General features: G+C 52.5%; 1 protein-coding gene across 2 annotated transcripts in view; it reads left to right on the plus strand.

Moving 5' to 3' along the window:
• Nucleotides 1–9,860: 9,860 nt before the first annotated feature.
• Nucleotides 9,861–15,932, plus strand: part of LOC139240445 (sialic acid-binding Ig-like lectin 13) — a 61,127-nt gene continuing 55,055 nt past the window's right edge. For both annotated transcript variants that reach the window (XM_070868972.1, XM_070868973.1), the window contains exons 1-2: nt 9,861–9,959; nt 11,563–11,623. In XM_070868972.1, the coding sequence (XP_070725073.1) occupies nt 11,581–11,623 (43 nt within the window). In that variant the 5' untranslated portion in view covers nt 9,861–9,959; nt 11,563–11,580. The remainder of the gene's footprint in view (nt 9,960–11,562; nt 11,624–15,932) is intronic.

Consider the following 15,932-nt stretch of genomic DNA (forward strand, 5'->3'; position numbering starts at 1 on the left):
TCCTTAAATTCTTTTCGTAGGACCTCATCCCTTTTTTTACCTATGTCGTTGGTACCAATGTGCACCACGACAACTGGCTGTTCTCCCTCCCATTTCAGAATGTCCTGCACCCGCTCCAAGACATCCTTGACCCTTGCACCACAGGAACAGGAGGAGGTCCATTCAGCCTCTTGAGCCTGTTACACAGGAACAGGAGGAGGCCCATTCATCTCCTCGAGCCTGTTACACAGGAACAGGAAGAGGCCCATACAGCCACTCGAGCTTCTTGTACAGGAATAGGAGGAGGCCCATTCAGTTCCTCGAGCCTGTTACATTGAAACAGGGGTGACCCATTCATCCACTTTAGCCTGTTACACAGGAATCGGAGGAGACCCATTCAGCCCATTGAGCCTGTTACACAGGAATAGGAGGAGGCCTATTCGGCCCCTCGAGCCTGTTACACAGGAGCAGGAGGAGGCCTATTCAGCCCCTCGATCGTGTATTTAACCAGCATTGTAACCCATGTATAATCTGACTGAAGTTGTACACTAGATGGTGAACTTGTGGCAGACCCTCCTAACCTGCACCTTCAGATATAAAAGGGGAAGCTCTACCCACTTCCATCACGTGAGTGCTCAGGAATAAAGGACAGGTCACAGACTGACCTTCTCTCATGTGCATCGTGTGCATTTATACTGTATGGTAAGGACGTAGCAATGGCGACAAGAAACTGGGATTTAAACCACGCGAGCATGGCCACTAGCAGAACAAACGAGAGGTACTGTGTTAAGGAATGATTGGGACAGAGATTCAACATTGTTAAAGCTGCACACAGTTCTCCAGGCAGACAAGGGCAATCGGGTATGCCCCAACATGTAGTCGAACCCAGAGGGGGAGTTCGACAGAGACAATGGCAAGCTGAACAGCGATTCACGCCATTGCAAGGGACAATGCGGCCAGCAATGGGGCCATCAACACCTGTTAATGGCGCACTCAAGGACTGTCACCGGGCAGTCAGGGACGATCGACTGGCAAAGGATCTTTTGTTTCCAACAACAGCTCATGTTGGAGGCGTGGAGGCACACACTCAGCCGGAGTTTGCAGAGATGTGCAAAATACCTGCAGAAATTGCAGAAATGAACACTGCGGGAAATCGCTGGAAGTTGAAGTTCAGCGAGTTCATGTGGAGCACATAAACAGTTCATATACCAGGACGCCACCGATAATGATGAAAGTGCTCCTCAATGGCATCCCAGTGTCAATGGAGCTAGACACGGGGGCCAGCCAGTCCCTGATGGGTATCAAACAGTTCGAAAAGTTGTGGGCGTCCAAGGCCAGGAGGCCAAAATTATTGCCGATTGACGCACAGCTACGGACATATACAAAGGAGATCATTCCGGTGCTAGGCAGCGCCACGGTAGTCATGACCCACAAAGATTCGGAGAATAGGTTGCCACTCTGGGTTGTCCCGGAGGATGGTCCCGCACTACTGGTGAGGAATTGGCTTGCTGTCATGAACTCCAAATGGGGCGATGTCAATGCAATTTCCTCTGTGGAGCGAGTATCATGTTCACAGATCCTGGAAAAATTTGAGTCATTATTTCAACCCGGCATCGGCACTTTCATGGGGGCCAAGGTAGTGATTCACAGAAACCCGGATGCCAGGCCAGCACACCACAAGGCGAGAGCAGTGCCGTACGTGATGCGGGAAAAGATAGAAGGCGAATTGGACCGCCTGCTGAGGGAAGGCATCATCTCGCCAGTCGAATTCAGTGACTGGGCGAGCCCGATTGTGCCGGTGCTCAAGGCGGATGGGTCGGTCAGGAAATGTCGTGATTACAAGGCCAGCATCAATCGGTGTCACTCCAAGACCAGTACCCGCTACCGAGAGCGGAGGACCTCTTTGCAACGCTATCCGGTGGCAAACCTTTTTCAAAATTGGACCTGACCTCAGCTTACATGACCCAGGAGCTGGCGAGTGAGTCGAAGAAGCTGACCACCATCACGACACACAAGGGGTTGTTTGAGTATAACAGATGTCCGTTCGGGATTAGCTCGGCCGCCGCGATCTTCCAACGAAATATGGAAAGCGTCCTCAAGTTGATTCCAGGTCAGTGGTTTTTCAGGACGACATCCTCATCATGGGTTACGATACTGAACAACACCTCCACAACTTGGAGGAGGTGCTACGCAGACTGGACCGGGTAGGGCTGCGACTGAAAAAGGCGAAGTGCGTCTTCCTATCTCCAGAGGTAGAATTCCTGGGGATGAGGGTAGCAGCAGACGGGATCAGCCCTACTGCGTCCAAGATGGAAACGACCCAGAGAGCATCCAGACCCCGTAACACGATGGAGTTGCGTTCGTTCTGGGGCTCCTGAACTATTTTGGTAAATTTCTTCCCAAATTGAGCACGCTGCAAGAGCCGATACACGTGCTCCTATGCAAAGGTCGCGAATGGGTCTGGGGGGACAGCCACGAAAGGGATTTTAATAGAGCACGCAATTTGTTATGTTCCAACAATCTGTTAACGCTACATGACCCATGTAAGAAACTTGTGTTAACGTGCGATGCTTCGTCCTATGGTGTTGGGTGTGTGTTGCAGCATGTCAATGCCAAGGGTCAGTTACAGCCGGTAGCTTATGCCTCCAGGAGTCTGTCCCAGGCAGAAAGGGGCTACGGGATGGTAGAAAAGGAGGCGCTCACATGTGTATATGTGGTAAAGAAAATGCACCAGTACGTGTTTGGCAGGAAATTTGAGCTGGAGACAGGTCACAAAACCCTAACGTCCCTTTTGGCCGACAACAAGCCCATAAATGCAAACACATCGGCCCACATACAGAGGTGGGCGCTCACGTTAGCCGCCTATGACTATACAATTCGGCACAGACTGGGCACCGTAAACTGCGCCAATGCACTCAACAGGCTGCCACTAGCCACCACTGAGGGGGCAACCGAGCATGCTGCTGAGATTGTCATGGCTGTTGAAGCTTTCGGAAGTGAAGGCTCACCCGTGACAGCCCGTCAGATTAAAGTCTGGACAAATAGAGACCTGCTATTGTCTCTAGTCAAGAAATGTGTCCTGAATGGGGACTGGGCAGCCACGTACAGGGCATGCCCTGAGAAATTTAAACCATTTCACAGGCGTAGGGATGAACTCTCGATTCAGGCCGATTGCCTATGTAGGGAACCGTGTAGTCATCCCCCAGATGGGCAGAGAGTGTTCATCACAGAACTCCACAATGAACACCCGGACATTGTCATGATGAAGGCAATTGCCAGATCATACGTTTGGTGGCCAGTGATAGACGCCGACATGGAACTTTGTGTTCGCAGGTTCAACACATGTGCCCAGCTGGGCAATGTGCGCAGGAAAGCCCCCCTTAGCCCCTGGCCATGGCCTGCCAAGCCTTGGTCACGCATCCATGTGGACTATGCAGGTCCTTTCATGGGAAAAATGTTTTTGGTTGTAGTAGACGCCTACTCCAAATGGATCGAGTGTGACAATTTAAATGCAAGCAAATCCTCTCCCACGGTAGAAAGTCTACGAGCAATGTTCGCCGCCCATGGTCGGCCGGACATCTTGGTCAGTGACAATGGCCCATGCTTCACAAGCACTGAATTCCAGGACTTCATGGCAGGCAATGGAATTAACCATGTCAGAATGGCACTGTTCAAGCCGGTCTCAAACAGCCAGGCACAACGAGCAGTGCAGATAATCAAACAGGGGATGCTCAGAATCCAAGGGGGTTCCCTACAAAGCCGCTTATCACGCTTTCTGTTGGCCTACAGATCCCGACCATACTTGCTCACAGGGGTTCCACCCGCAGAGCTGCTAATGAAAAGGACACTCAAAACCCGGTTATCCCTTATACACCCCACCATGAAAGAAATTGTCGAGAGCAGGCGCCAGTCACAATATGACTACCATGACAGGAATGCGACGGCACGATGTATTGATGCAAATGACCCTGTTTTTGTTCTCAACTCTGCTGCAGGGCCCAAATGGTTCGCAGGCACTGTGATTGCCAAAGAGAGAAATAGGATTCTGGTAGTTAAACTTACCAATGGACACATCTGCCGCAAACACGTGGATCAAACAAAAAGGAGGTTCAGCAACTCTATGGAAGAAGCAGAGGAAGAACACGATGTAGAGTTCACTCCACCACAGGTGACCAAATACCGGAAACAAAGGGAGGAGAGCCCAGTCACTGTGGGCAGTCCGGACAGGCCTGAGGCACCACAAATAGCAGACACTCAGGCCAGTGCCCAACAACTGGAGCCCCAACTCAGACGCTACACAAGAGAGCGTAAACCTCCAGAGAGACTTAACCTGTGATCCCAATAAGACTTTGGGGGGAGGTGATGTAATGTATTCAACCAGCATTGTAACCCATGTATAATCTGACCTAAGATGTACACTGTGAGAACACTGACCACTCAGTGATGAACCTGTGGGAGACACTCCTAACCTGGACCTTCAGGTATAAAAGGGGAAGCTCCAACCACTTCCATCACTTGAGTGCTAAGGAATAAAGGACAGGTCACAGACTGACCTTCTCTCAAGCATGGGCCTCGTGTGCATTTATACTGTATAGTAAGGACCTCGAGCCTGTTAGATGGGAACAGGAGAAGGCCCATTCAGCCCCTCGAGCCTGTTGCACAGGAACAGGAGGATGCCCATTCATCCCTTCGAGCCTGTTACACAGGAACAGGAGGAGGCCCATTCAGCACCTCGAGCCTGTTACACAGAAAAGTGGTAAAGCAACTCCTGAGGAGAACCCAATGAATCCTCTTTCGTACAATCCTGAGGCGAGGCTGATAATAATCAGGAGATATTTAGTCCTTCCACATCTTGATTCCACTGAAGAGGTTCCATTCTCCTCGTAGCTGATGGAGAAAAAGCTGAAAACTTCAAAAGTTGTGTTGTTTTTGGTTTTACATTACATTTCTCTTTTTAGCAACATATCTTTGGTTTTATGCTTCCGTTTTTAAAACTCGAGCCTGTTACACAGGAAAAGGAGGAGTCCTATTCAGCCCCTCGAGGCTGTTACACAGAAACAAGAGGAGGCCCATTCAGCACCTCGAGCCTGTTACATAGGAACAGGAGGAGGCCCATTCAGCCCCTCGAGCCTGTTACACAGGCACAGGAGGAGGCCCATTCAGCCCCTCGAGCCTGTTACACAGGAACAGGAGGAGGCCCATTCAGCCCCTCGAGCCTGTTACACAGGAACAGGAGGAGGCCCATTCAGCCCCTCGAGCCTGTTGCACAGGAACAGGAGGAGGCCCATTCAGCCCCTCGATCCTGTTGCACAGGAACAGGAGGAGGCCCAGTCAGCCCATCGAGCCTGTTACACAGGAACAGGAGGAGGCCCATTCAGCACCTCGAGCCTGTTACACAGGAATAGGAGGAGGCCCATTCAGCCCCTCAAGCATTTTATACAGGAACAGGAGGAGGCCCATTCAGCCCATGAGCCTGTTACACAGGAACAGGAGGAGTCCCATTCAGCCCCTCAAACCTGTTAAATAGGAATAGGAGGATCCCAATCATCCCATCGAGCCTTTTATACAGGAACAGAAGGAGGCCCATTCAGTTCCTGAAGCCTGTTACGTTGGAACAGGGCTGACCCATTCATCATAATCTGCGCGTTAGACAGGAATCAGAGGAGACCCATTCAGCCACGCGGGCCTGTTACACAGGAACAGGAGGAGGCCCATTCAGCCCCTAGAGCCTGTTACACAGGAACAGGAGCAGGCTCATTCAGCTCCTTGAGCCTGTTATGCAGGAACAGGAGGAGGCCCATTCAGTTCCTCGAGCCTGTTACACAGGAGCAGGAAGAGGCCCATTCAGCCCCTCGAGCGTGTTACACAAGGACAGGAGGAGGCCCATTCAGCCCCTCGAACCTGTTACACAGGTACAGGAGGAGGTAATTCATCCTCATAAAGGAGGAGAGGTTTAGGCAGGGAGTTCGAGAGATTGGGCTCAGGCCGCTAAAGGAACGGCCACCAATGGTTGAGCGACTATAATCAGGGATGCTCAGGATTTGAGAAATTGATGAGCGCCAACATCTTGAGGGTTGTGGGTCTGGAGGAGATTGCAGAGATAGTGCGGGGTGAGGGGAAGGGAGTCGGGGGCTTGGAGGAATTTGAAAAGAAGAATTTTGAAATCGCGGCGTTATTTAACCGGGAGCCAATGTTGGTCAGTGTGCACAGTGAGTGATGGGTGAGCGGGACTCAGTGCGAGTTCGGACACGGGGGCAGCCGAGTTTTGGATCACCTCTAGTTTATGTCGGGTAGAATGTGGGAGGCCAGGCAGGAGTGCGTTGGAATGGTCAAGTCTGGAGGTAACAAAGCAACAGATGAGGTTGTCAGCCGCAGATGAGCTGAGTCAGGGGCGGAGACGTGCGATGTTATGGAGGGGGAATTCGCCGGTGTTAGTTATGCTGCGGATGTGTGCATGAAGGCAGACTCCCCAGTCTAAAAAGTGATAAAGCATCTCCTGAGGAAAACCCAATGAATCACCTTTCGTACAATCCTGAGGCGAGGCTGATAATAATCAGAAGATATTTAGTCCTTCCACATCTTGATTCCACTGAAGAGGTTCCTTTCTCCTCGTTGCTGATGGAGAAAAAGTTGAAAACTTCAAAAGTTGTGTTGTTTTTGGTTTTACATTCCATTTCCCTTTTTAGCAAAATATCTTTGGTTTTGTGCTTCCGTTTTTAAAACTCGAGCAGTTTGCCTCAGTACAGAGGTTTTTAGTTGTCAAGTCAGTTCATTATCCGTCACAAATTGACCATGTTAGCTTTTCAAATTAAGAAATCCTTCATCTTGCACATTCGATGGGAGAGTTAGGGTACTGGAGGGATGGGCTTCGATGGGAGAGTTAGGGGACGGGAGGTATGGGCTTCGATGGGAGAGTTAGGGGACTGCAGGGATGGGCTTCGATGGGAGAGTTAGGGGACTGCAGGGATGGGCTTCGATGGGAGAGTTAGGGGCCTAGGGGGATGGGCTTCGATGGGAGAGTTAGGGTATTGGAGGGATGGGCTTCGATGGGAGAGTCAGGGTACTGGAGGGATGGGCTTCGATGGGAGAGTTAGGCGATAGAGGGATGGGCTTCGATGGGGGAGTTAGGTGACTGGAGGGATGGGCTTCGATGGGAGAGGCAGGGGACTGGAGGGATGGGCTTCGATGGGTGAGTTAGGGGACTGGAGGGAGGGGCTTCGATGGGAGAGTTAGGGGACTGGAGGGAGGGGCTTCAATGGGGGAGTTAGGTTACTGGAGGGATGGGATCCGATGGGAGAGTTAGGGGACTGGAGGGATGGGCTTCGATGGGAGAGTCAGGGTACTGTATAAATTGGCGGACCAACTGTTTTTATTTTTAGTAATGTTGGTTGAGGGATATATATCGGCCCCTGCCTGTAAGAGCAGCTGCGGCTCAGTGGTTAGACACTCAGCTGTAAGTCAAAAGGTTGTGGTTTTGAGTCCCATGCTAGCAACTTGAAAAAGTAAAACTAAGCTGACACTCCAGTGTAGTAGTGAGGGAGCGCCGCATTGTCGGAGGGGTAGAACTGAGGGCGTGCTCCAATTTTGGTGGGGCAGTACTGAGGGAGCGCCCCACTGTCGGAGGGGCAGTACTGAGCGAGTGCCACACTGTTGGAGGGGCAGTACTGAGGGAGCGCCGCACTGTCGGAGGTGCCGTCTTTCGGATGATATGTTAAACCGAGGCCCCGTCTGCCCTCTCAGGTGGAGATAAAAGATCCCATGGCCACTATTTGGAAGAAGAGCAGGGGGAGTTCTCCCCGCTGTCCTGGGGCCAATATTTATCCCTCAACCAACATCATTGAAACAGATGATCTGGTCATTATCACATTGCTGTGTGTGGGAGCTTGCTGTGCGCAAATTGGCTGCTGCATTTCCCACATTACAACAGTGACCACACTCCAAAAATTACTTCATTGTCTGTAAAGAGCTTGGGATGTCCGGTGGTCGTGAAAGGCGCTATATAAATGCAGGTCTTACATAGCATCACAGCAATTTACAGCAGGGAAGGAGGCCCTTTTGGCCCATCGTGTCCTCGCCGGCCGACAAAGAGCTCCCCAGCCTAATCCCACTTTCCAGCTCTCGGTCCGTAGCCCTGCAGGTTACGGCACTTCAAGTGCACATCCAAATGTGGTGAGGGTTTCTGCCTCTACCACCCTTTCAGGCAGTGAGTTCCCCCCCAGACCCCCACCACCCTCTGGGTGAAGACATTTCCCCTCAAATCCCCTCTAAACCTTCCCCCAATTACTTTAAATCTATGCCCCCTGGTTGTTGACCCCTCTGCAAAGGGAAACAGGTTCTCTCTATCCACGCCCCTCATCATTTTATACACCTCAATCAGGTCTCCCTTCAGCCTCCTCTGTTCCAATGAAAACAACCCCAGCCTATCCAATCTTTCCTCATAGATAAAATTCTCCAGTCCCGGCAACATCCTGGTTAATCTCCTCTGTACCCTCTCCAGTGCAACATCCTGGTAAATCTCCTCTGTACCCTCTCCAGTGCAACATCCTGGTAAATCTCCTCTGTACCCTCTCCAGTGCAACATCCTGGTAAATCTCCTCTGTACCCTCTCTAGTGCAACATCGTGGTAAATCTCCTCTGTACCCTCTCCAGTGCAATCGCATACTTATTGTAATTTGGTGACCAGAACTGCACGCAGTACACCAGCTGTGGCCTAACCAGTGTTTTATACAGTTCAAGCATAACCCACCCCCCACCCTGCTCTTGTATTCTATGCCTCGGCTAATAAAGGTAAGTATTCTGTATTCTATCTTATCTACCTGGCCTGCTATCTCAAGGATCTGTGGACCTGCACTCCAAGGTCCCTTTTTCCTCTACGTTTCTCAGTGCCCTACCATTTAATGTGTATTCCCTTGTCTTGTTAGCCCTCCCCAAATGCATTACCTCGCATTTTCCCGAATTGAATTCCACGTGCCACTGTTCTGCCCAACTGACCAATTCATTGATATTTCCCCGCATCTTTCTTCTTCATTATCAAACACAAAACTGATGTTAGTGTCATCTGCAAATGTCTTAATCATACCCCCTACATTGATATATACCACAAAAAGCAAGGGACCTGCGACTGAACCCTGCTGGAACCCCACTGGAACCATCCTTCCAGTCGCAAAAATGCCCATCAACCAGTCCTGCCTCTCAGCCAATTTTGGATCCAACTTTGCCCTGGATCCCATGGGCTTTTATTTTTGTGACCAGTCTGCCGTGTGGGACCTTATCAATAGCCTTGCTACAATCCACATACTCACTAGCCTCATCGAACCTCCTCTTCAAAACTTTCAATCAAGTTAGTCAGACACGATCTTCCTTCAACAAATCCATGTCTTTCTAAATGAAGATTTATCCTGTCCCTCAGAATTTATTCTAATAATTTCCCCACCACCGAGGTTAAGCTGACTGGCCTATAATTACTCGGTCTATCGCTTTCTCCCTTTTTAAACAAAGGTACAGCATTCATACTCCTCCACTCCTCTGGCACCACACCTGTCGCCAGAGAGGATTGGAAAATGATGGCCAGAGCCTCTACTATTTCTGCTCTTGCTTCTCTTAAAAGCCTGGGATACACTTCATCCGGGCCAGGGGGATTTATCCGCTTTCAGAGCTGCTAAACCTTTCTTGCTATTCTGCCACAGATTGGATGTGGGATCTGTTACAGGCTCGATGGGCCGAATGGCCTCCTTCTGCAGTTTGCAAGTCGCTGAAAAATGCAGAGGAGTGAGTTAACAGGAAATGATGCGAGAGACACACTTCTAATTATGGACTCAAATGCTCCGAAGGGAGGAAATGTCATACCACAACGAGGAGCCTGCAGCTGACCGAAACACCTCCCAGCACTGCTCAAGTAAATGTCCTGCATAGTCAGAGAGACACACACAAGAACAAAAAGCCAGCTGGACTCTTCGCAGCCGTGAAGCAGCTTCAAGCTGGTAGGAAGCAAATTTAAATTGAGAACACTTCGGGAACGTAGCAAAAGAAGAACGCCCCTCCAACAGTGCGGCGCTCCCTCAGCACTGCTCCTCCGACAGTGCGGCGCTCCCTCAGCACTGCCCTTCCGATAGTGTGGCGCTACCTCAGTACTGCCCCTCCGACAGTGTGGCGCTCCCTCAGTACTGCCCCTCCGACCGTGCGGCGCTACCTCATTACTGCCCCTCCGATAATGCGGCGCTCCCTCAGTACTGCCCCTCCGACAGTGCGGTGCTCCCTCAGTACCGCCCCTCTGACATTGCGGCGCTCCCTCATTAGTGCCCCTCAGCCAGTGCAGCGCTCCTTCAGTACCGCCCCTCAGACAGTTCAGTGCCCCCTCAGTACTATCCCTCCAACAGTGCAGCGCTCCCTCAGTACTGCCTCTCCCACAGTGAGGCGCTCCCTCAGTACTGCCCCTCGGACAGTGAAGCGCTCCCTCAGTACTGCCTCTCCGAAAGTGAGGCGCTCCCTCAGTACTGACCCTCCGACAGTGAGGCGCTCCCTCAGTACTGCCCTCCGACTGTGCAGAGCTCCCTCAGTACTGCCCCTATGACAGTGAGGCGCTCCCTCAGTACTGCACCTCCGACAGTGCGGCGCTCCCTCAGTACTTTCTCTCCGAAAGTGAGGCACTCCCTCAGTACTGCCCCTCCTATAGTGCGGCGCTACCTCAGTACTGCCCCTCCGACAGTGCGGCGCTCCCTCAGTACCGACCCTCCGACAGTGCGGCGCTCCCTCAGTACTGCCCCTCCGATAATGCGGCGCTCCCTCAGTACTGCCCCTCCGACAGTATGGTGCTCCCTCAGTACTGCCCCTCCGACAGTGTGGTGCTCACTCAGTACTGCCCCTCCGACAGTGTGGTGCTCACTCAGTACTACCCGCTGACAGTGCGGCGCTCCCTCAGTACTGCCCCTCCGACAGCGCGCTGCTCCCTCAGTACTGCCCCTCCGACAGGGCGGTGCTTCCTCAGTACTGCCCCTCCGACAGTGTGGCGCTCCCTCAGTACCACCCCTCCGACATTGCGGCGCTCCCTCATTAGTGCCCCTCAGCCAGTGCAGCGCTCCTTTGGTACCGCCCCTCAGACAGTTCAGTGCTCCCTCAGTACTGTCCCTCCGACAGTGCAGCGCTCCCTCAGTACTGCCTCTCCGACAGTGAGGCGCTCCCTCAGTACTGCCCCTCGGACAGTGAGGCGCTCCCTCAGTACTGCCTCTCTGACAGTGAGGCGCTCCCTCAGTACTGACCCTCCGACAGTGAGGCGCTCCCTCAGTACTGCCCTCCGACTGTGCAGCGCTCGCTCAGTACTGCCCCTCCGACAGCGAGGCGCTCCCTCAGTACTGCCCCTCCGACAGTGCGGCGCTCCCTCAGTACTGTCTCTCCGAAAGTGAGGCGCTCCCTCAGTACTGTCTCTCCGAAAGTGAGGTGCTCCCTCAGTACTGCAGTGGAGTATCAGCCTGGATTATCGGGCTCAAGTCGGACCCACGACCTTCGGACTCACGGGATGACAGAGATGCCCATTGAACCATGTTGGAACATACATGTTATCTATCTGTTCTCTTTTATCTTGTCTAGATCTGATTTAAACGTTCGATGGATTATATTGGGACATTTATAGTTTGCACACTGCTGCAAGGTAATGGACTCTCTGATCGCATTATTTTATTTCACTGGTGCCAAGAGATCCGGGATTTTTAACTTTAGGTGATGCAAAACTCGGCTGCCCCATGTCCTAATTCGCACTGAGTCACGCTAACCCATCACATTCTGTGCTCGCTGAACTACATTAGCTTCCCGTCGGGCAACACCTCGATTTTCAATTTCTCATCCTTCTTTTCATATCCCTCCAATCCCCCTCACAATCCCTGTAACCTCCTCTAGCCCCTACACACCTCCCTATCTCTGTAACACCTCCTGCCCCTAAAACTCTCCTATCTCTGTAACCTCCTCCAGCCGTACACCCCCTCCCTATCTCTGTAACCTCCTCCAGCCCCTACACCCCTCCCTATCTCTGTAACCTCCTCCAGCCCCTACACCCTTCCCTATCTCTGTAACCTCCTCCAGCCCCTAGACCCCTCCTTATCTCTGTAACCTCCTCCAGCCCCTACACCCCTCCCTATCTCTGTAACCTCCTCCAGCCCCTACACCCCTCCCTATCTCTGTACCCTCCTCCAGCCGTACACCCCCTCCCTATCTCTGTAACCTCCTCCAGCCCCTACACCCCTCCCTATCTCTGTAACCTCCTCCAGCCCCTACACCCCTCCCTATCCCTGTAAACTCCTCCAACCCCTACACTCCTCCCTACCTCTGTAACCTCCTCCTGCCCCTACACCCCTCCCTAACTCTGTAAACTCCTCCAGCCCCTATACCCCTTCCTATCTCAGTAACATCCTCCAGCCCCTACACCCCTCCCTATCTCTGTAATCTCCTCCAGGCCCTACACCCCTCCCTATCTCTGTAAGGACCTCATGCCCTACACTCCTCCCTATCTCTGCAACCTTCTCTGGCCCTACAGCCCTTCTTATCTCTGTAACCTCATCCAACCCCTACACCCCTCCCTATCTCTGTAAGGACCTCATGCCCCTGCACTCCTCCCTATCTCTGTAACCTCCTCCAGCCCCTATACCCCTCACTATCTCTGTAAACTCCTCCAGCACCTACACCTCTCCCTAGCTCTGTAACTGCCTGCAGCCCCTACAACCCTCCCCATCTCTGTGACCTGCACCAGAAGCTGCACCCCTCCCAACCTCTGTAACATTCTCCTGCCCCTACCGCCCTCACTATCTCTGTAAATTCCTCCAGCCCTACACCCCTCCCTATCTCTATAACTTCCTCAAGCATCTACACACCTCTCTATCTCTGTAAACTCCTCCAGCCCTGCACCCCTCTCTATCTCTGTAACCTCCTCCAGCCCCTACCCCATCCCTATCTCTCTAACCTCCTCCAGCCCCTACACCCCTCTCTCTCTCTGTAACAACCTCAAGCTGCTACACACCTCCCTATCTCTGTAGACTCCTCCATCCCCTACACACCTCCCTCTCTTTGTATCTCCCTCCAGCCCCTAAACCCTCTCCTATCTCTGTAACCTCCTCCAGCCCCTACACCCCTCCCTATCTCTGTAACCTCCTCCAGCCCTACACCTCTCCCTATCTCTGTAACCGCCTCCAGCCCGACACCCCTCCCTATCTCTGTAACCTCCTCCAGCCCCTACACCCCTCCCTATCTCTGTAACCTCCTCCCGCCCCTACACCCCTCGCTATCTCTGTAACCTCCTCCAGTCCTACACCCCTCCCTATCTCTGTAACCTCCTCCAGCACCGCAGCCCTACCAGTTCTCTGCGCTCCTCCAATTCTGGCCTCTTGAGCATCCCCCCAAATTCCATCGCTCCACCATTGGCGGCCGTGCCTGCACATTTTTAGAGTGTACTCACTGTTGTAATGTAAGATACGCGGCAGCAAATTTGCACACAGCAAGCTCCCACACAAAGCAATGACCAGATCATGTATTGTTAGTGATGTGGGTTGATGGTTAAATATTAGCCCCACGACACCGGGGAGAACTCCCTGCTCTTCTGTGAATTATTGGTCCTGGGATCTTTTACGTTCACTTGAGCGGACAGATTGGGCCTCCGTTTAAAATGTCATCTGAAAGACTGCACCTCCGTCAGTGAGGCGTTCGCTCAGAACTGCCCCTCCGACAGTGCGGCGCTCCCTCAGTATTGCCCCTTTGATACTTCGGCGCTCCCTCAGTACTGCCCCTCCGACAGTGCGGCTCTCCCTCTGTACTGCCCCTCCAACAGTACGGCGCTCCCTCAGTACTGCCCCTTTGATACTTCGGCGCTCCCTCAGTACTGCCCCTCCAACAGTGCGGCGCTCCCTCAGTACTGCCCCTTCGACAGTGCGGCGCTCCCTCAGTACTGCCCCTCCGACAGTGCGGCAACCCTCAGTACTGTCCCTCCGACAGTGTGGTGCTCCCTCAGTACTGCCCCTCCAATAGTACGGCGCTCCCTCGTTACTGACCCTCCGACAGTGCGGTGCTCCCTCAGTACTGCCCCTCTGACAGTGCACCTCTCCTTCAGTACTGCCCATCCGACAATGCGGCGCTCCCTCAGTACTGCCCCTCCGACAGTGCAGCGCTCCCTCAGTACTGCCCCTCCGACAGTGCGGCGCTCCCTCAGTACTGCCCCTCCGACAGTGCACCCCTCCCTCAATACTCCCCTCCGACAGTGCGGCACTCCCTCAGTACTGACCCTCCGACAGTGCGGCGCTCCCTCAGTACTGACCCTCCGACAGTGCGGCGCTCCCTCAGTACTGCCCCTCCGACAGTGCGGCACTCCCTCAGTACTGACCCTCCGACAGTGCGGCACTCCCTCAGTACTGACCCTCCGACAGTGCGGCGCTCCCTCAGTACTGACCCTCCGACAGCGCAGTACGGCGCTCCCTCAGTACTGCTCCTCCGATAGTGTGGCACTCCCTCAGTACTGCATTGGGGGAGTATCAGTCTGAGGTGATGAGGCTTGAACCACGACCTTCTGACACAGAGGCCGGACAGGGTGCTGCAACCACTGAGCCAGCACTGAAGCCACTTCCCCTTTTCCGTTTCACAGTGCCATGTTTGATGATGATAGTTAATTCTCATGCTTATTTTCAAACCCTTCCATGGCCCTCTCGTCGCCTTGTCTCTGAAATCTCCTCCAGCCCCACAACCTCCGAGATATCTGCGCTCTTCAAATTCTGCCCTCTTGAGCAACCCTGATTGTAATCACTCCACCATCGGTGGCCGTGCGTTTTGTTACACGCGGCCCCAAGCTCTGGAACTCCCTCCCTAAACCTCGCTGCCTCGCTCTTCTCTGAATTATATCGCTCCCCCTAGTGGAGTACTGCTGCCCCTATTGGCCTGCTGTGGCTCTGCAACTCCTGATGTACACACTGAAGGATCATGTGTCAAGGTCACATGCCAAGTTCCTGCAGCACCATCTTGTGTATTTGTGCGTTCGAGATATCGTAAGGAATATATCATCGCTCGTTCCCACTTCAAGACGCTCCTTAAAGTAGCCTCTTTGAGAAAGCTTTTGGTCACCTGGTTCGGTGTCAAATTTTTATCTCGTAACACTCCTGTGAAGTGGCTTGGGACGTTTCACGACGTTAAAGGTGCTATATAAATACAAGGTTTTGTTGTTATTTTCTCTGTCTCTTTATCTACATCCATGTATGTCCTTCCCTCTTTTTCTGCCTCTCCCTCTTTGCCTCTCTCTCTGTTGCTCCCTCTTTTTCATTTTTTCTCTCACTCTGTCTCTCTCTTTCTCTTCCCCTCCGTCCCTACCTCACACTCTGCCTCGCCCCGTTTCCCTCTCCATCTCCACCACCCTTTCTCTTTCTGTCACTCCATCGCACCCTGTCTTTCCTTCTCTCTGTCTGTGTGTGTGACTCTCTCTCTCTCCAATTCCCCCTCTCTCTCTGCATATTCCCTCTTTCTCTCCACCTCTCTCACTGTTTCTTTTTCCTTCTCTGCCACAAACTCTCTCTCTCCAATTCTCCCTGTCTCCGCCTGTTCCATAGAAACATAGAAACATAGAAAATAGGTGCAGGAGTAGGCCATTCGGTCCTTCGAGCCTGCACCGCCATTCAATGAGTTCATGGCTGAACATGCAACTTCAGTACCCCATTCCTGCTTTCTCGCCATACCCCTTGATCCCCCGAGTAGTAAGGACTACATCTAAGTCCTTTTTGAATATATTTAGTGAATTGGCCTCAACTACTTTCTGTGGTAGAGAATTCCACAGGTTCACCACTCTCTGGGTGAAGAAGTTTCTCCTCATCTCGGTCCTAAATGGCTTACCCCTTATCCTTCGACTGTGACCCCTGGTTCTGGACTTCTCCAACATCGGGAGCATTCTTCCTGAATCTAACCTGTCTAAATTCATCAGAATTTTAAACGTTTCTATG

This window comes from Pristiophorus japonicus, chromosome 31 (genome assembly GCF_044704955.1).
Source record: "Pristiophorus japonicus isolate sPriJap1 chromosome 31, sPriJap1.hap1, whole genome shotgun sequence".
Lineage (NCBI taxonomy): Eukaryota > Metazoa > Chordata > Chondrichthyes > Pristiophoridae > Pristiophorus > Pristiophorus japonicus.